The sequence below is a fragment of the Lotus japonicus genome, chromosome 1 (genome assembly GCF_012489685.1).
Source record: "Lotus japonicus ecotype B-129 chromosome 1, LjGifu_v1.2".
NCBI lineage: Eukaryota > Viridiplantae > Streptophyta > Magnoliopsida > Fabales > Fabaceae > Lotus > Lotus japonicus.
In genome coordinates, this window is record NC_080041.1 from 56,401,449 (window position 1) to 56,422,869 (window position 21,421).

The 21,421-nt window shown below is 37.5% G+C and overlaps 1 protein-coding gene and 1 long non-coding RNA gene across 5 annotated transcripts; both read left to right on the forward strand.

The window, feature by feature from the left end:
• The first annotated feature begins 1,184 nt into the window (after window positions 1–1,184).
• LOC130730651 (beta-glucuronosyltransferase GlcAT14A-like) lies at window positions 1,185–4,272 on the forward strand. Its single transcript, XM_057582715.1, has 4 exons — window positions 1,185–2,501; window positions 2,604–2,679; window positions 2,770–2,885; window positions 3,392–4,272. Exons 1-4 carry the CDS (start codon window positions 1,931–1,933, stop codon window positions 3,889–3,891), a joined length of 1,263 nt encoding a protein of 420 aa, XP_057438698.1. The 5' UTR covers window positions 1,185–1,930; the 3' UTR covers window positions 3,892–4,272.
• A 2,982-nt stretch (window positions 4,273–7,254) lies between these two features.
• On the forward strand, window positions 7,255–11,002 carry LOC130730660 (uncharacterized). 4 transcript variants are annotated; one of them, XR_009016425.1, is made up of 8 exons: window positions 7,255–7,375; window positions 7,714–7,823; window positions 8,018–8,072; window positions 8,194–8,379; window positions 8,545–8,841; window positions 9,222–9,485; window positions 9,584–9,690; window positions 10,538–11,002. It is a non-coding gene; the product is annotated as an uncharacterized LOC130730660 (long non-coding RNA). The 4 variants fall into 4 exon arrangements; XR_009016422.1 differs by lacking the exon at window positions 10,538–11,002 and adding an exon at window positions 10,148–10,531; XR_009016424.1 differs by lacking the exon at window positions 10,538–11,002 and having other exon boundaries at window positions 8,018–8,081; window positions 9,584–10,048.
• Window positions 11,003–21,421: the final 10,419 nt, after the last annotated feature.

Sequence of the window (21,421 nt, forward strand, 5' to 3'; positions counted from 1 at the left end):
TTTTAAACTACGGTTACAACAAAAATATTTTAAATTTTTGCATATTTAACTACAGTAGTATAAAACAAAAAAATTATACTACTACATTTTTAAACTATAGTATGTACCGCAATTTTATATGCGGTAGTAACAAAAACAAAAGAACACAAATTATCCAACTACCGCACTTGTAATTGCGGTGCAAACCAGATGAAAAATGAAGTTGTTTTCCTTTCTAAACTAGCAAGATTTCTTACCTTCTTAAACTTGTCTTTCTTCACTTGATCTAACCCACTTCCTTCAAAAGGTCATGAAACACAAATTATCCTCAACAATAGTTTAGGGATTTGGGTGAGATGAGGGGTAAAAGTGAGATGAAGGGAAAAGTGGTGAGGAAGATGAAGAAGAGGATGGGATGTATATTTTAAAATTATTTTTCATTTTTTTGTTAAGGGTAATTTTGTCATTAAAAAAAGGGATGAGATGTTAAGTAAAGGGATGGGATTATTAGTTTTCCCATTTTAATATATAAATATGTGCAGGCTTAGCAACTTAAGTGGTTTTTATTTCTTCATTGGATGTTTAGTAAGGTTTTCATCCCTCCCTAGAGTGTATTGTGTGAGGAATAAATCTGAGAGTTCTTCCAACTTTTTCCTTAAAAGAATAGTTACACACGATGCAACAAAGAATTGGAAATTTGTTAAAAGAAAAGGAAAGAATCAAATATTTGTAGAAAAGGAAAGAATTAATCCTTTGGTTATAAAAGGGAAGAATTGGATATTCACTGTTCTATTTGCTGGACTATTTAATTCAATTTCCAATACAATTAACTGGCAGATACCGGTTTCCAGTTCTCATATTAATTTCAAATTAAGCAACCCTAACACCACTACACCCACCAGTATGTTGCGCAGCCAGGCAACATAACAGTCAGTCTCTTCCACTTGTTCTGTTTTTCTGAGCGTAAGACCGAACCGGTTTTGGCCGGTTTTACCGGTTTTTAACCGGTTCTATAAATAGCACCACTTTGTGTGACACGTACAACAACAAAAGAAACTCTTTTCGTTTACATCTCCCTCTGAATTTTAGTACTTTTTATGTGCTCTGCTTCTTCTCTGTTTTCTTAAACGTGGACACGTTCTTCATCACAAACACAGGTTTGTCTCTCGTCTTTATCTCTCTCTAAGTGTTCACATCACTCTGATCTAGATTATGACAATTAACCTAACAGATTAATTGTTCTTGTCATCATCACTTCATGCATTTTCTTTACTTTACCTTAACTCTCACATGCACTTCCCTTTCTTTTCAATTTCTTTTGTGTTTCTGCCGTTTCAATTTATGATCATATTCTTTTCACGCGTTACAGCACAGTATTTCCCAAACAATCGTTATAACTGAAATTTATTGACCATTGTTTGAGCTTAAACCTATCTTTATTTTATCCCAATTCAACGTTTGGTTTTCTAGATCGTTATTTTTCAAGCTTTCCGTTTCGTTACATAATTCGTTTTCTCCGTTTCAATTTTTAGTTCTTCAATGCCAAGAGCAAAATCTGTTATTTCTTAATTAATTAATACGTTAATATTCACTGGCAAGTTTTGTCGATTTTTTTCATGCTCAAATTTGTCTTGTTTCCTTGTACATATTTTTTTCGTAATTTAATTATAGGTTTCTTAATTGACCTGTTTGATTAAGAAACCTGTGATTGCTTTGTTTGTTGAACAATTAATCTCACCCCAGAAGAGAACTGCAAATTTCTGTAATTTAATGTTTGATGTGGATTCAGCAGACACTGTTCAAAGGCAGAGATTGTTGATTGTATATGAAGAGGATGTTATTTAGGTTTATTTAGCAGCTGCTTTGGTGGTGATTCATGTTTCAAATGTTTCATGGAATCTAGAATGTGACAATTGGATAGGTTTGTGAGTATCCATGATAGTTCTCAGTGATGGGGTTCTTAAACATGGAGAAAAAATGGATCTTTCCTATCATCATGACATCTGCTTTTTGCATTCTCTTTCTAGCCACATCCTTCAACATGGGCCTTGTATCTTCAATTCACTCAATCAATTCGCTATTCTTCTTTCTCCCGTCTCATTCGCAACCAAACCAAACTTCCCAGGCATTTGTAGAGCGGAAGATTTCTCCTGCTCCTGCTCCTTCTAAGCCTGCAATTCCGCGTTTCGCATATTTGATCGCCGGCTCCAAAGGCGATTTGGATAAGCTTTGGAGAACTCTTCTCGCACTTTACCATCCGCTAAACCATTATGTTGTTCATTTGGACCTTGAATCGCCGCTAGAGGAAAGGTTGGAGCTTGCTGCAAGAGTTGAGAAACAGCATGTCTTCTCAGAGGTTGGAAATGTTTTTGTAATTACGAAGGCTAATATGGTAACTTATAGAGGACCGACGATGGTTGCTAATACCCTTCATGCTTGTGCCATTCTGCTCAAGAGAAGTAAAGACTGGGACTGGTTTATTAATCTTAGTGCTTCAGACTATCCTCTTGTCACTCAGGATGGTTAGTTTGTTATCTTAGATGATCATTGTTTCTATTGGTATTTTGTTCTGATACAAGGTTGCAACTATAATTGTTAAACTAATATGGATTATAATTGTGCAGATCTGCTATATACTTTTACGAATTTAGATAGAGGCCTTAACTTCATTGAGCACACAAGTCGGTTAGGATGGAAGCTGTAAGTTTTTTCTTCTCTCCTCCCTGAAATGAAAAGCTACATATGAAACCTGAACTTATGCATAATGATGAACTGAACCATACTGTGCAGGGATAAACGAGCAATGCCTTTAATTATAGACCCGGGGCTTTACATGTCAACCAAGTCTGATGTATTTTGGGTCAATCCTAAGAGAACTCTGCCAACCGCATTTAAACTATTCACTGGTTGGTTTCCCCCTTCAAACACCTCTTTGTTCTTACAATAATTGATTGATTGATCACTTCCTTAAGTTTAACCGAACTAGCTGTATGTTGTAGTTATATATAATCCCCTTCTTTTTATTTTTCAAAAGATAATAACATTTTGGTTATGATATAAGTTATCTGATTCGTTTCATTACCTCCTAGGAGATAGCTTTTTCAGGCACAATTACAATATATGCATGTGTAATTTCAGAAACTTGTGTTCTTACTATCAGTAAAACATGCATGATCTGGTGAAGTGTTCTCCTTTTGGAACAAGAATAAACGTTCTTTTATCTTTTGGACAGAGGAGTGAAGATCAATCAATCTCAATCTCAAGCCATAAGTCATAACAATGCCCCTTGTAGTAGCGAAACAACTTATTTCTTGCTTGCCATTGTTTTCCCTATCTATAGTTATGTACTTTGTTTTCCAAAAAGATTTTCTTTTTCTTTTTCTTTTGTTGAATGATTGTTGCTGCGTTGCAGGATCAGCATGGATGGTTTTATCGCGTGAATTTGTTGAATTTGTTGTCTGGGGGTGGGATAATCTACCAAGGACCCTTCTCATGTACTACTCTAATTTCCTCTCTTCTCCTGAAGGCTACTTTCAGACTGTTGCATGCAATGTGCCAGAATTAGCAAAAACGGTTGTCAACAACGACATGCATTATATTTCCTGGGACACTCCTCCTAGACAGCACCCTCACGTGCTTAACATCAACGACACCGAAAAAATGATTGCAAGTGGTGCTGCCTTTGCTAGAAAATTTAAGCAAGATGACCCAGCCTTGGATTTGATTGATAAAAAACTCCTACGCCGGAGAAATGGACTGTTCACACTTGGCGGCTGGTGTTCCGGTAAACCCAAGTGTACCGAGGTTGGGAACATTTATAAACTCAAACCTGGTCCGGGAGCACAGAGGCTTCAGCGCCATGTAGCTGAGCTAACATTGAAGGCTCAATCTGGTCAAGATCAGTGTAAGTAGAACCTTGGAGATGGAACAGTCACATAGATAATTAACAGTCACATAGATCCCAGTTGAATGGAAATAACATTTAAGGTCGGAGTGCGATTTCACCTCATTCACACTTTAGCTATATTACCTCTATATCAAGAACCAAAGATGACATGAGATATGAGAGTCATCTTTCTTTTTGTAGATCTTTTTCACATAAGAGGTTACACACCATCAAGATTACGGAAATTTATAGGTTATTTATCATTGTTCTTACTTTATGTTTGATGGATCATTATCTTTTCGCTTCCTGTGGACAACAGAAATGTGGATCAATAGCTATAGGCTCAATCAGCCAGAAATTGTTTATTTATCATGATCAACAATTCATTAGGGTTTATTTGTTTTAAATTGTTTTTGCTCTGATAAGGGAATACTAGAATATAAAATAGCTAATAACAATTGTTACTATCATACAGAATTTTCTGCTAGACCACGCCTAATGTAAGATTGTGAGTGAATTTTCAGTACTTTGATGATCTCTCACAAATGGGCATTTATTTTCTTTTTCATTTAAATATTTTGAAAACAAAACTACCATATATGAAGCATGTGCCTAGGTTGTAAGGGGTATAATATACGGAAAGTTTTGGGTAGACACTCATGAGTATAGACAACTAGAATGAAAAAGAAAGAAGAAAAAAGTACTAAATTTGACATACAATGTGATTTTATTAGAAAAGAAATTAAGAGAAAAGTACGGAATATTTAGGGTGTTGTACTGTTTAGCAGCGATGAAAGGATGCGTCGCATACTCAATTTTGTCAAGATCACAATCTAATTTGTAGGATCATACGATCCATGAGAGACATTTTGATTTGGATCGTGACCAAGATCTTAAATAACAACGTATTGCGGAGGGATCCCGATCTTCAGAGGTGGATTATGGGATTTCAATCTGATCCCACGATCCTTTATTGAGTTGGATTTTAAGCTTTGAACATAAAAATGCAACTTACTTCACCCTCAAACCGTTAGGCCTTGTACAAACACGATTCACCCTCACCAACCTTCATTGCATGAGCAGCACTCCAACCACCGTCAATCGCCGTGAATCATTTTGTTTGTGGCCCAGTCTCCTATACTCGTGTTTAGTGGTTTTGGGGGTTTTATTTATAATTCTCTCCTCTATTTCTAGCTCAATGGATTTTGTGGTGGTGGTGGTGCTCCTAATTCAAGGGCTGGTGGAGTGGGAGTACTCCTCCTAGTTCAGAACCGCTAAGGGAATCATATGTTGGATATGTCTCAAGAACTGATGGGTATGTGTTATGCTAAGAATTTGTGTTTCTTATGGTGAATCATCCGCAATTCTCATCATGTATGATTAAGTATATATTAGTTTTTTTAAGATCATACAATCTGATCTCAATCCTACAATTTACTATTTTTAACTCCATATCTCGATCCTGCATAGGATCTTGATCTTGACAATCTTGGACGTATTCCTAACCTTTTGCGGGAAGTTTGTTTGAAGACATAGAATCACATTCCCAAGAATGATGTTTCTTAGGAGCCTCATTACCGGGAAGTCATTTTCGGGTAAAATAAAATATATGTTTGGTTTGAGTTTATAACTCCCAGGAATATTTTTAAAAATTATCTATAAAATAAAAATTAAAGTAGAATATTTGTAAAAAATAAGTGTTAGTGAGAAATAACCTTCATTCTCATGCACAATCAAAAAAATAAAAACTGATGCATGCTTGCTTATTGAGAGAGCACCATGGATGATATCTTTGATGGAGAGCTTGTTAGAGTCATCTTTCAATACTTGACTTTCATCATAGCTTGTATAGCTAGTATTTTTCCTATTTTCACTATGTTCTTTATTTTTGTAATTTGTTTGTGTTTTGAGTTAGGCTTGTATATGGGCCACTTAGGTTCAGGAATGGGTTTGACGTTGTGCTTTTAGAACTTGTATTCTGACCTATATATGAATTTGGATTGGCCTAACACTTATGGTTCAAAAAAGTTTAGAATATGAGTTTTGTGGGCATGAATGTGAAAAGTTTAGGTTTGGACCACTTGAGCTTGACCCATACCTCTTTAATTTTGTAGCACTTCTTCCCTCTATGAAATGGTAGAGCCTTGTATTTTCCCTCCACTTTTGATCATAATTGAAATCTGGTTTGTGAGGTAGAGAGTTCCCTCCAAAATTTCTCTCTGGAGAATTCTCATGAAGATTATGTAGAACTCTAGGATTCTTATGGCTCTTCTTCACCTAGAGGCTTATCAATCCTCTCTTTCTTGAGATTTTGACGCCTATAGTTGACCTGAGGTTTTTAGGGCTATTTTCTAGTTATTTACATTTAGTTTAATTAATAAATTAGGTTATTTTAGTCATTTTCTTGCAATAAGGACTTATTTCATGCATATTTGTATTTCTAAGTAAATTTAATATCTTAATAGTAGTGTATGGGAAAAAATTCATCCACATCCAAAATTCACCTCAACCTTGAGAGAGATAGGAATAAAAGAGATATAAATGAGAGATATGATAGATGATGTGATAGGAAAATAAGAGACACATAAAGAGAAAGCAAATGGAAATGGGCTTTTTTTTTTGTAGGTGACGCTAAGAAAAGGAAAAACTAAGGCCTTAAAACAGGAACACCAAGGCTATCCGCCAACAACAGGGGAGCAAGCTCCGCTGGAGACGATGTGAAAGCAAATGGAAATGAGCTATGTGCACATATAAAATTTGTATTGTGATGTATTGCATTACCATCCACAACTAGTCAAAGCTTTATAAATTGCCAACTGTCTGTTATAGAAAGCATAAGACTTTATATCATTATATCTATACTAGATACAAAACACAAGCCTCTTCCAACGACAAAATAACGACGTGTCGTTACCACAGCAATTTGCCACGCGTCACATTAGCATCCTGCTTTCGGTTTTCCTTATTTCAATGGAGTTATATGTTTTGTCCCACTGTGGATATGTATATGTTTTGACTATGTTCTGTTTCCTTCCCCGTTTTCTCCTTGCAAGAACCACATAACTGCTTTAACCTTCCCCGTTTTCTCCCTGTTTGTCAGTAAAGTCAAGGAGCACGAATTCGACAAATTGTGGGAATTGGAAACTTTTGAAATTCAAATTGAATCACTTTTATCTCTCTCTCCATATTTGTTTTCAAATTCTGGATCTGTCTCAAAATTATTTTCCTCTTCCTGCTCCGGAAACTCATCTCACCTTCTTTCTCTGCTAACGGTGGCGCTAGATCATCAACGACCGTGCATACCTTCCTTGGACCGCCACCGCTCCCTCCCACGCCCAGCCGCCGCCTCTAGGCCCCCCTCTCCCTCTCTCACTCCCAGCCGCTCTCTCGCTCTCTCTCTCTCCCTCAGCAGATCTTCAACCGCGCCCAAATCTCCAGATGTCGCGCTTCCTCTCCCTCGAAGCCACACACAGCAACTTTCAAACCCCGGTGCTTCCGAAAAATCCATCGGTAAGATCTTCTCCTTCTCCTCCTCCTCCCTTTTGCTCATTTATCTTTGACCATTTTCTTCTTTCAATCGTTTTTGTTTTTCTTCTTCTCCTTTGTTTCATATATCAGAACAAGAGAGAGAGAGTGGGAATGATATTTTAGATTATAGTTTCTGGTTTTGTATTGTGTTTTGTCTTAATATATAAGAAGCTAGCTATTTCAATTTTTGGAGTCTTTGCTGTTATCTTCATGTAAAGTAATATGTGAAGAGTCTTTCTATATATGCATGTCTAATCAGATTTTGTCAGCGGTTTTAGCAACCATGGTGAATGAGTTTAGTTTCTGCATTCATTTTTCAGGGTATTGGTATTAAGGAAAGGTATCACCTTGTGCTGAGACAGAAGCTTTCAGGGTTCTTTGTGAATTTTTTTAGAGCTTTTGATTTCTATCTGGGGCCTGGAGTTTGGAGGTATGGATCTATATTTTTCTATCTTATCCTCTTCGAAAGACAGTTATGTTTTTATTATCAAATCTATATTTTTATTATATTTAGGTAGTTAACAAAGATGTTGGAAAAACACCAGGTATGAGGTATTTTGTCTCTCAGAATCATGATGTTGGAAAAAGTGCCGACTTGACTGATATATAAGGTTGTGTTTGCAGAGCTTGATAGGTGAAGATGCTAACATATGGAGAATCCATAATTCACTTGAAGAGGGTATTGCAAGTCGGGACTGTGTGATCCTGTTAATTCCTCACCATGATGTTTTGTCATGCTTTATTATGTAATTTGGCATTCTTAGTAAAACCTTGGTTTTTTTTTCCTGTAAATTTTGCAGGGCTTTTCCATCGGATCGAAATGCACAGATTGAAAGCATTTTGACAGAGCATTGCAGATCGATGAACTCTTACATGTGATATGGACGGATCTCTAGCCTTTTCATGGATCACGAACATGGAACTTTGAGCTCCATCATATATGGTCGGTTCATGCTTCCTAAATCTGGGTTTTGTTGAAATGAGGGGTTCGTATTATTATTTCCTTCCCTGACACAAGATGTTTGGACTTCTGGTCTTGAGCATAGTTTTATTTAGTCTGGTCATATTCATATCAGCTAAATTCCCTTGCTGTAACTCATAACTATAGTTAGCTTTGTCTAATGCTAATCATCTTGCCTTCGCTTGGGCAGCCTGAAGATCTGTATATCTCAAGACTGAGAGATCAAAGATGATATGTCTAAAGGAGGAGAAAAAACCTGAAGAGAGGAAAGCTCATCCTCAACTCGCTCGACTCCAAATTGAACGGTCTCTTGGTTGAAGCCTCTTCCGAAGAAAATCCGGCCAGTCCACGGTTCATTTTTTTTCACCAGAGACCTTCACACTCAATTGTGCTTTTACGATGAGACTATTGTTCAAATGATCGAAAAGAAAGGGAGATTGTGAAAGATGAATTCTAGCAAGGAAGTGGCTTACTGATTTGGCTTATGGTATGTCTGTTGTTTGATTATCTGCTATGGACAAATTCTAATGCCATCTTCTCCACCCTGGCTGCCTATATTTTGGATTTGCTGAAAATTGTTTGTTTTCTCTGCACTGTCATTTCCTAAAATCTCTCGCTATTCCCCTAATAGGGTCCCTATCCTCTTCAATGTCTTTTTACCTCGATTGGATTTCAAATTTTGGGAAAAAAAAAATACCAATTGGATTTCTGAGAATGTGATCATTGAACATTTCCTTTCTTGGTGGAATTTTAGTATTATCCATCTTTTCTCATTCTGCATATGGAATTGGTTTTCCTTAGTATTTAGATGTGTTTATACTATGATTTAATATTTTACCCAATTAACACTTTATTTTATTGGCACAGATGGCTAAGAATGAAGAAGAAGAATTCAACACTAGACCACTATCTGTTCTGATGATGAGTATTAAAAATGATACTCATGTATGTTTTTTTAACATTAGATAGTAACATGGATTCTGAGGCAGCCCCTAGAAGGCATTTTATGTCTGAGGTTTTAACCAGACACTTTAACTTCAGTAGCAAGAAGCTTCTGGGTCGTGGCATGGCTTTTCATAGGCACCGCAACATGGTTCAGGATAAAAAATTTAAAAATAGTTTATTCGATGAGTAAGCTATGCAATTTTATTCACAAATGTGCAATTTTATCTGATCATATATTCTTTCTTTGGATTCTATTCTAATGCCAAAACATCTTGCCTTTGTAGAAACTAAATAGTGAAGAAGCAAGAATCAAATAATCATCCAGCCAACTGCTGAACCTGAAAGTACAATTTTTCGAAATCAGATTGGAAATGTCCTTTGCAGTATGCAGGTGGGAATCTTTATCTGAATTTGCAGGTGCTGTTTTATGATGTTCATATGGAAATTTAGGCTGTTAAATGCTCAAATCCTGAGTTACCATGCATTTGTAAGAAGAGATTCATGTGTGTTGGCCGATACTGTTAGGATAATGAAGATGAGTTGAGGTAGGTAGTTGGAATTAGCAAGGTGGGTTAGTTAGTTTTAGAAGAGATTAGTTAGTTGTAGCTAAATAGAGAAAATTAGGATGGAGAGTCATTCTCTCTGATTTTTAAAATGTGTGAAAGGAGAAGTCCATTATTGAAGCCCCATGGATGAGAGCTATCTATCCTGTTTTTAATCAGTCAATAAACATGCTAATTGCTTTTCAATTTTTTTTAATAACTTCCCTTTTTTCATCTTTTATGTTGAAGCTACAAGAGGAAGATACACTTACTGCCTTCTTACACCCTTTTTTCCACTTATTTCAGGAACAACTTTTTGAATGATTTGCCTTCCTTGGATCCAGAATTATGTGTTCATCTTAATTTTCTATATTTTCCATAACTAAATTAAGCTGGAGAAATAATACATCTTATATGTTTAGATGGTTTACTTGATGAACATTATTAAGAGGAATATTAAATGTGATGTTTAGAACGATGAAATAATCTTGTGGTTTTCTAGGGTATTTTCCAGATAAAATACTAGGTTTTATAAATAGTTTCCATTTATTTGCTGCACACATGTATTCTGCTGGACCAATTGAATGGTTTATCATGTTCAATTGACGCTCTCTGGTTTATCCAATCTGGTTTGCTTCTCCTTTCTCAGTCTTGATCATTTCCCTAACAGTTTCTTTCTTTGATTGGGTCACACAGCTACTATCCCATTCTGATAAATGGCCTGTTTAACAAATTGCTGCAATTTCCTTGGCCACTTGGTTGAGAAGAGTAAGAAAGCCTTCCAAAATCATATTCTATAATTCTTTGAAGAATGATAAAGACATCGGTTCTTATCTTAATATGGTTCTAAAAGATTGCAAACACTTTGCTCAATCCCTTCATTGGTGTCAATTAGTGCATGTCAAGAGACAATGCAATACCACTGTTGTCTAAAATTAATTTTCAATTTGTAGATAAAGTTTGGTTAGAAGGACCCTATGGCGGATGATATTCTTTTGAATGATGTACCTTTTAATTTTGTTCATGATTGAATAAAATGTTAAAGCACAGAAAAGAAAAAGCGCTACGCTGTGCCAGCTTGGATTTAAATAATGACTTGAACACCTCAAACTTTATTTTCAATGTTCATGTTTAATTACACCATCAGATCTTAGCAATAATAAAGCTGTATATTTCTGCTGTTTTTCTTTTCTTTTGTTAGGACTTGAAATATGTAAAAAATGTTATATGGCTGGCTAAGTGAGTCAATAAAATGGTATGCGGTAGGTACATGGCAAGCGCTAGGTTGTGCACCATTCCATTAGTTCAATGTACTAATTTATGTTCTCCCCAATTGTTTTGACTTTTGATAGGAATTCTTTTTTTCATGAAAGGGCGTTCAACTTGAACTAATAGAAAATATGTTTTATTAGGGCTCTCACGGGGAAGAATATTTACATTATAATATTTTCAAGTTAAGAATAACAAAAAATAAATTTCTATATAATTTTAGAATTTCTATATATATATATATGTGAAATTTTGATATTAAAAATTTGTTACACAAGCATTTGAATAAGTCAACATATTTTGTCTATTTTTATTTATTACATAGTAAAAAGGTTCTACAGGGAGGAATATATTATATAAAAATACTTTTAAGTTGAAACTAATAGAAAATATGTTTTAATATAATATTTGTACTTTTTTCGGACTTTTTAAATAATTTTAAGAGTAGATATGCACAAGCATTACAACTTGATTGTGAAAATATGGCTCTCATAGGGAAGAACATTCACATTAAAATATTTTCAAGTTAAAAATAACAAATATAATTTTAGTTTTTTTTCGTAAGTTTAGAAGTAAATATATATAAAAAGAGTTTAATGGATATGCACTGACAGTGTAAAATAGTTTTACACAGTCATCCAATCAAAGCATGCCACATAGGAGAGATAATTAGATTTGACTTTAATTTTAATTAAAAAAATAAGATATTTTCTGATTTGGCGAAATTCAATTGGATGTCTGTGTAAAACTATTTTACACTGTCAGTGCATATCCATTAAACTCATATAAAAATATGAAACTTTGATACTAAAATTTGTGTCATGGGGATTGAAATAAATTAACATAGATACACATTTATTTATTAAAAAGTAAAAACTCTTACGGGGAGAAACATTTTACATGAAATTTGATAGTGAAAATATGCTGTAGAGTGATTTAACACATTAATATTTATATTAATCACTATGATTGATAGTCCCCAAAAGATAGCACAAGTGGTAAGAGCTATGAAACATATGAGTTTGGCGTGGGGGTCCAGAGATCAATTCTTAGAGAGTGCAATGTATATTTTCGAACAAAAAAAAATCAATATAATTGATAAGGAGCGTATCAAGTAAGAGCAATGTTTATTTTGAGAAATAAGAGTATTAAATCGTGACCATTAAATCTAGCATGAATGATGAAGATTAAAACATAAAGTCACATGATTTTTTAAAAAAAGCACATGATCATTAAATGACATTAAATCTCAACTATCCATTTATAATTGTACACTCACGATTTGATGCTCTCACCCGTCACAATAAACATTGTTCTCACTTGATACGCTATCTTCTTAATTGATATATTTCATTGTTTATATCCACAAAATTTGTAGATATTTTTTTTTACAGTAGATAAGATTTCTTTAATTCAGATGATGATTATTTAATTTATATTTATATTTCAAAATCACACAATAATATATATTAATTTATAAATATATTATTAATCTTTTAATAAAACATTTACCGTGCAAAGCACGGGCTTAGATACTAGTACTTTAACAATGTGTCAATGTCAGCATCCACAAGCGAAGTTGTAGCTCAATTAACCTCAGTTTAAGTCTTTCAGACTTAGTGTGCATTTGGTACCATGTGTACAATACATAGAATCAATTCTACACTTACAGAAGTTAAGTCTTTCCACCATGTTTTTAACTTCGTTGTGGCTCTTAGATGAGTTCCAAACATACTGTTAGATTTGTGATGTAGTCAAATGTTCACTTTCTATTAGGCAACATAATTTATATATTCTTTGACTAGCTAAGGTACTTATCGAAAAAGGAGAATATAATAGCATAGATAAAGATAGTCAGTACAAAAGAGGCTAAAGGATAGCCTGTCCAACGAAAAAAAAAAAAACAATAAACAACAACAGGAATATAAAAAGAGAGTGGCAAAACAGTGCCAAATAACAAAACAAAGGCTAGAAAAAAAAAACTCAAAAACAAAACACTTCTGCAGCAAGAGCTAAAACACGCCCCTCAAGACCACCATTCACGAGCAACATCAACGCATAGAGGAGAGGAAACTCCAAAGAGTCAAGCCTAACAATTGTTGCAGCAGAAGCAATAGACTGGCTAAGGTACTTAATGTAGCACACTCAAATTTACAGGAATCTTTCAATAGTCAGGATGGTTGGAAAAAGATTGTGGCCCAGTTGTGCAAGCTACTTGCAATAGAGAATCTCTAGTTGTTCTTTGGAACTTGTAGTATGCTTCTCAAGTCCAGTCAACAACTGATGGGGATCAGAAATAGTCACACTGACTTCTGAGTTATGCTTCAAGCTATTTCAAAAGAAAACTATTTTAAGGTTGCATCGTCTTGAAATTTCTAAGGTTATATTTGTATTTCTATGAGCGCGCACTTCAAGGAAGTTTGAATGTGCTTTGACCAATTTGAATGTAAATACAAACACACCGTAAAAGGGTAGAAAAGTACTCGCAAGCTAGCTGGCTACATACACCAGTTGGGTCAACTTTATTTAGCAAGAATTTTGATTTATATAGTGTACATTTATATTTATGAGTCGTTGATCTTATATGTAATTGGATGTTAGACTTGCGCGTTGTGAAGAAAAAGACATTCTTTACATAACCAACATTAATCCTCCACTTAGTGTGATACTTACAAAAAGAACTTTTAAAAAGGAATAGACTGTTTGCTAGGCGATGATTCAATCTTCTTGAAATACTTGGGTGGCACAACACCATCAAAACCTTCCGTCAAGATCACCTTGTTGTCAGAAATGTAAAGCCTCATACCTTCTGAAATAGGATAAAAATAATAGAATGAAGAAGCAGTAATGACAAAAATGTTCAAAACTCATGATGAAATTGTTCACATTGAGAGCATGTTTGGAAGAGTATCATACCCTCTAATTCTTTTCTAACATCCAGAAAGATCAGAACATTGACATCTCGCCGCAAGTCCACTATCATCGAAAGAACCACAAACTAGCTATAGGCTACACTAGAAAAAACATGAAAGATAGATCTAATTAAGGATGACGGAGATTACAATAAGCTCTTGGGTAGTGATTAGTAGACATGTCCTCTAAGGTTGAATGCACCAGTACAGAAGTTCCATCACCTTAACAATCATCCACAGTCAATCGGCTTGGCTTTCCTCCTCAATCCTGAAGTGAGTCCTCACTGAATTGGCGCACGGAGGAAGCTTTAGTCTGGTTATGCTTCAAAAGGTCTCCTATCCTTCATGAGTTCGAATGCAAGGTTGGTAGGAGGGGCTAGGCACTAATTTGAGGGGAGGAGATTGCTATTGTGAAGCTGTGCGATTGTATGAGCCACTCGATTTGTGCTCCTTGAGACCCAGGTAAATTTGCGTGTCTGGAAGCTCCACTTCAATTTTTCAATATCATCAATTATAATATGTATCTCCTCAATGGTCCTCTTCCTATTGCAAGCTTCTATGAGCTGTAGGCAGTCTGATTCTAGCCAAATCCTTTCCAAACCCAAATTGGTAGCTAGGATAAGAGCTTCTCTAAGAGCTGAGGCTTCTGCAGAGAGAGAGGTGAAGGGCAGCAAATACCCCTAGCAAGGCCAGTAAAGACTTGGCCGATGTGATCGCGAGCTACTATGGATATTGAGCTAAAACGTGAACCATTTATCCAAGTAGCATCTGTGTTCAGTTTGACCTCCCCCCTCCAGGAAGCTTGATTACGGCTTCTTGGGACCATATTAAAATTAGTGGCACTGGTGGTGTTGTCAGCATCACTCAGGGTGCAATCCTGGAGAGAAAGTTGTGCTTGCCTGATCACATTCACTGGGTTGGGGACATCAGAGGAAAACATTACTTTGTTTCGATCTTTCCATATGCCCCATAGGGTGCAAGGTAAGAGTGGAAGCCATTTATCTAGTGAGTTGAGGGAGTTGAGTCTATTCAGAGTTTGGGACAACCATTGATCAAAAGGATACATTGGTAGCAATAGTGATTTGGAGGGCTGATCCGAACCATAGCGCTCTTGTCCACGGGCAGAGGAGTAGTGCATGCTCTATGGTTTTAGGTTCTGTCTGGAAAACTGGGCAGAGGTTGGATGGGGAGATCCTTCTTCTATGGAGGTTGTTCTTAACTGCCAAGGCATTATGACAAGCCCTCCAAACAAAGTTCCTAATCTTTGGGGGTACCAGACTGCTCCAAATAGAGGCCCAAAGCTCATCGGGGATAGCATGTGAAGGCCCAACAACGACACTAACAGACGAGGCCTGCTGTTTGGGAATTTGGTAACCTGATTCAACACTGAATTTTCCTGATGGCTGATGTGGCCAAATGAGTCTATCATTCTCCTCAATAAGGCCTTTAGGTGTTTGTAGGATCGCCATGCCTTGTGCTCTTGGAAAGAGGGAGCTAATTTTGTGTTAATCCCATCTAAATGTTAAGCTATCCATGAGTGCATTTACCATAAGGGGCAGCCCATTATTCCATTGTTGCAATGACTCACCATTCCACAGCCACGAGTCATCCCATACACTAATGTTGTTCCCTCTTGCTACCGCCCATCTACCATTTCCCTTAGGAAGTCACGGCCTTCAAGCATACTATTCCACATCCAAGATGAGCTTCGAGGCTTTGTGGCTGCCAGGAAATCACAGTCTGGATAATAGACAACCTTTAGAATCTTAACCCATAAAGCAATGGGGTTAGCTAAGATCCTCCAGGCTTGGATGGCAAGGTGAGCCGTGTTTTGGAAAGAGAAGTCTCTAAACCCGAGGCCTCCAACTGATTTCCTTCTTGTTAGAAAGTCCCAGCTTTTCCAGAGGACTCCCCTAAGATTATGCTGCCCTTTCCACCAAAACCGGCCACCAACGAGCTAAGGGTGGAGCAAAAACCCTTGGGGAACTTTATGATGGCCATCACATAAGTTGGAATGGCTTGAATAACCGCCTTTATCAATATTTCCCTTCAATACGCTCTTTGATAAATTTCAAGGAATGTGTCTTGTTCCTACCCCAAATGGCTGGTAGTCCCAAGTAGGCTCCCGGGTGTAAATATTTTGATAGTGATTGAGAAAGACCCTTATAACAGCATCCTACCCCTCAACTAAATTTCCATTGTCATCATTCAGCTTCTCTAATCGGTTGACAATTCTTCTTTGGATGGTGGTTGCATGGAAGAACATGGTATTTCGATCTCCCCATTTTGCCTACTTGATTCTAGACCTCATGCCCCAATACATCTCTTCCTGTTTCCACCGTTGATTGATTCTTGTTTTTAAAGCAGCCACTTGTCCCCAATCGATATCGTTATATGGTTGATTAGTCAAGAATGCAAGCTCCTGCCTCAATTTAGTGATTTCTTTGTCAGGTGTTGAGAAGGTTGTCTTTTGCCATGTGACCAAATGTCTTTTGTAAGCTTTGCTCCTGGCTTCATATTCCCCCCAATTACCTGTTGTATCCCTAGGTGAATTCCATCCTTCCTGGATTGTTTTCTTGCAATCATCATGTTCGTCCCAGAATGCTTCATATTGGAAGGATTTCCCACTGTGCTTCTGTGGTTTAGGGTCCAAAAAAATAACAGCATGATCTGAACTTACAATAGAGTTTGCATGGGTCGTGGCATGAGGTTATTTGCTTCTCCAAGCCTAGTTAACTAGTACTCTATTGTAAGGCCCAAGTTTTTCAGTTTATACCAAGTGAATAAATTCTTATTCACCAGTAGGTTTGATGCATGGCGAAGGGAAACCTGAACAAGAGTTTAGTAAATGAAATAAATGTATGAAGGAGAAAGTTCAGGAAAAGTCTGAGGTTCGTAATTGAAGTCGATAAAAGTTATAGCACGATCGTTTTACGCTTAAACCTAGGTCAGAAACCCTAGTATATAGCTAATTTTCACTTTTAGGCACGATGGAAGTTAATTCCAAAAATCTTCAGAGAAATGTTAGAACTTCTCTTTTTCCATATATCACAATCGTTTCGAGGCGAAACTCTAGGATCTACGAACGTCCGATTCCAATCATCGGAAGTTTGCCGAAACCGAATCCCTGGTATTTCAAAACCCTAGAATTTCTCGACAATGAAGACTTTATCTATTCAGAGCTTCAAATGAATATTCTACACGCGTACACCCATTTCTCTTGATGATTTCAATCTTTCTTCAGAAGGAAGTTTTCTATTCCGACATTCGATGCAAAAAGCAACTTATCGGGTAAAATAGTTTTATACCGACTATGCATTAGTTGCCAAAAATACAAGGAGACCTCTTTATAGTTTTGGAATTCTTTTGCCAAAACATATCTATTAATTCACGGAGAATGACGCCGGAAAAATCAGATTCGCGAAACTTTCATTTTCCCGCGAATTTCCATCTTCTATATATAGCAAAGAAAGGAAGAAAAAAACAAATTTTCCTCCATTTTTCTCTCCAAGGCCGCGAGCTTCAACAAAGAAGAAGGAAGAAGAGTTTTCTTCATTACTTGCTTGATCGTCGATCAATCAGTTGCTACTTCAAGGCTTCGAGGTATAGTCGCTAATCCTAACCTCTGATCGCTTTTTCCATAGCTTTTCTGTAGAGTTTTCTGAGTGGATAGTTTATGGGTTTTTGCAAAACTATCCTGAATCTTTCATTTCTGATTCTAAACCTCTTCCTTATGCGCCCAAGATCACTTCTGCCGGGTTAGATTTTCCGTTATGTCGCCGGAATTCCGCCGGAATCAATTTGAACCTAAAATACCCATTTTTGGAGTTTTTGGAGTAAAGCTTCAACCTTTAGGCTAAAAACTATCGCCTTAGCTTAGTGTTAGTAGGATTAGTTGTCATAAACGTCGTTAGTAACGTCCCTGCAAAATTTTATTTTTGGGATTTCAGTTTTGAAAATCCTAAGTTAAAAATCATGACCAAAATACCCCTGCGACAGTTTTTGATCCGATAATTTTTCCGAGTTCAGAATACCCTTAGTTACGGCTTATGAAAGCATAGGAACCAAGTTTGATCGAAGAAAAATCGTACCCCACAATTAACCAAAGTGGCCGAGCCCTATTAAGGGGGAGGAGGAAAATTTCCTTTTCCGAAAACTTGTCTTTCGCGCTAGATTATCGTACCTTAGAGTATAGATTACTTTGTGTAACCTTAGTAAGTATCGATAGCTTAGTTCTCGATAGATTCTGATAGTATTTCTGTGACTTTGCTTTAAAGGAACTTTTGAGGAATTTCCTGAGGAGCAACGCTTTGCTTGTGAGGAAGAGTTAGAAGATAATCCTGGAGAATCTGCAGGTGAGGGCTTCTCACTGAATCTCTAGTTAATGCTTAGGGTCGATGTTTCGACATTGTTTACTGTTTATGCACTGGAATTGTGTGTGATTGGAAAATGTTTTCTGAGGCTTCGGCTGACAATGTAGATGATTCATCTACTGAATGTTTTTGAGATTGTCTTACATGCTATGTGCTATGTGGGTAATCTAGGATGTGTGGTGCATGCTTTATATGCTAAGTGCTAAGTGTTTATGATGCGATTTATTGATATATGACATGTTGTTGATTGTGATGATTTAAATATGCTCTGTACTGGAATCTGAGATTCTGAATGGTGAGAATAGCGGGCAGGTCATGCCGATTTTATTTTGAGAGTTTTGAGAAAGTTTGTTAGGACGAACGAGGTTCGGGCCTTAATTTTGTTTAGTGGATCGAGACATCCTCTGGAAGCGACTTGGGATTGGGAGATCCTGCAAATGTATAAGACTTGCGATAAGACGAAATGGAATCTATTTTATAAAGAAAATTCATAAGACCTTAAATAACCTCAAAATCTTTAAGTAATGATAACAACCTCGAAGGAAGGCATTGGAAGTCAAGTCATAGTTTTGGAAAAACGAGGAGTGTCGTCGGATCCAAGTGTTGAGGAGTTTGGTAAGTTCTGAGTATGTTGGTACTCCTTCGCTCGTTGAGCAGTTTGTTAGCCATCCAAGGGATGAGCCGAGAAGCTTCACTGAGGCGTGAGACCTTGTGAATGCGTGATACTCCACTGAGGCGTGAGACCTTGTGGAAAGCATGGACCTTCACTGAGGCGTGAGACCTCGTGAACAGCATGAAGCTTCACTGAGGCGTGAGACCTTGTGAATGCGGGATACTCCACTGAGGCGTGAGACCTTGTGGAAAGCATGGAACTCCACTGAGGCGTGAGACCTTGTGAGAGCATGAAACTTCACTGAAGCGTGAGACTTCGTGAGAGCATTGATGACCCGAAGAGTCATCGTGAGTGGTTGCACTCATTTTATGATTATTGTATTTTGTCGCAGAATCGACTTTACCTTAGGGTAAGCTTTTAGAGACATTAATTTAGCTAGAACACGTGGCGACGTGTCGAGTGAGGCCGGAGACGTTGGTTGGCTAATCACTGCATTGCATGCACTCATTAAGTGGTTTAAACACGGCGAGATACCGGACCACGGAGGATTCCAAAATGGTTCTAAGACCGGGATTTCCGCGTAAGAGCGCTGCTAGGTGACTCTTAGTAGCAGACCGAATGGCAGGCCTTCGGGTTTTATGCTGATCTGGCTACCTTTGTGTGGTGTAAGAGGCACGCGGGCAGAAATGGTCCCACCGTTGCTGGTGCTAGGATTGATCCGTTTGATGCCCATCCGTTCCGGATTGCATATTGGTTGACTGGGTTAACCTGCATATCATTTCATGCAACATGCATACTGACATAGTTGATGAGTGTGTTTGGTACTTGTTAATTCTATTTGAGGCATGTTAACTGTAATTTACTGTCGTTTATGTTCATTGAGAAATATGCAACCCTAGGATGTTATCCCTAGTTATAAGCCTAAGTGGCTATTCTATTATCTGCATCTATCGGTACTATTATTTACTTAATTCTTTGGAGTTGACCCTCGCGTCTTCTGTGTGTGCTTTGGCGGACAAACGCCCTTTGTCAGATGTCCATGGCGGACTAGATTATGATGGTTCACCCTTCGGGGGGAACTAGAGTTGAGATGCTGGAACAGGAGCGCATCGTGGTTGCGAGAGGAGGACGGATGGTGTACTTAGACTAGGTCGTTCTGAATTCAGATTCGGGCGACGATCATGCTAGCATGTAGGTTTTAGTGCTGGTGTGAGCTCCTCGAGATGGGATTAGTGTAGGAGTAGAGTCTTAGCTCTGAACATCATTTGTTTTCTTTGGGGACAGGGTAGTTTCCCACCTATAGCTTTTTGTGTGGTTCTTTACGGGAATCACAGAGAGTTGGTTGGACTTAGGAGGTCTTGCTTCAGGCCGATGGGCCAGCTTATTCTCAGTTTTGAGGGATGGTGTTGCGGACACTTGACCTTTCTTGTGGATTGTACCTTTTGCCTTCGGGCGCTACACTTTTTTTCCGTCACTGGAGGTTACTCGTGACGAGGTTGTTACTTACAGCGGGGGCTGTTTATATATTGTATATTAGTTTTATTACTTTTCGCACTTGGGTTTTATTTATTTCAGTCTTGTCTTAGTTATAATCGAAAAAAAAAATATATTCACGTTTTTCCGCATTAAGTTTACTTTTGGTTACTAAAGTGACGCCACCGAAATCGGGGTATTACATCTATCAATTTTCTCCCTTGTGACAAAACCTTGGCGAGGGTTGCTTTGTCATGTAAGCTTTGCCCCCTTGAGACTCATATCCATTAGTTCCGTGGAGTCAAGGAAATTCTTGAAGATAGTCATTTGCCGCTCAGCTTGGGGTCTTAGGCCATCCTTCTCATGTTGGTGCAAGATTTCGTTGAAGTCACCAACGCAGCACCATGGATTGGACCTTCGAAGGTGCCACATAGCTATATTGTCCCAAAGGTGCATTGCCATCCAATAATTTTCTGTTTTGAAGTGATTATAGTGTGGATGAAATTCTGGGATTCTTCAATCACTTCAACTTCTAGATCCCTATTCCTTATGTATGTAGTATATACACACGAGTAAGGATCGGCCACCTTTTTCCCTTTCTTATGTGGACTAATCGTACTTCGTAGAGGTGAAGCCCACCCAGATCGAGCTCGGAGGTCTTTCCCTGGCGTGGCCTACTTGACCCCTGTTGGGCAAGTGATATTGGAATGGTGGGTCTAGGTTGCCTCCTAGCAGCTTGACCACTCTAGGAGGATAACTTGGTCGTAGGCCATTAGTTAGGATAATCATGTAGGCCATAGGGCATTTGGATCATTTCTATGTAAGGCCCCATACCCCAGGTGAATTAGCACTAGGGCTAGCCCCTTTTCCATTATAAAAGCAAGGGATCTCTTGTGGATAAGGCATGTTCACATATATTGAAATATGGCGACTTCACTTT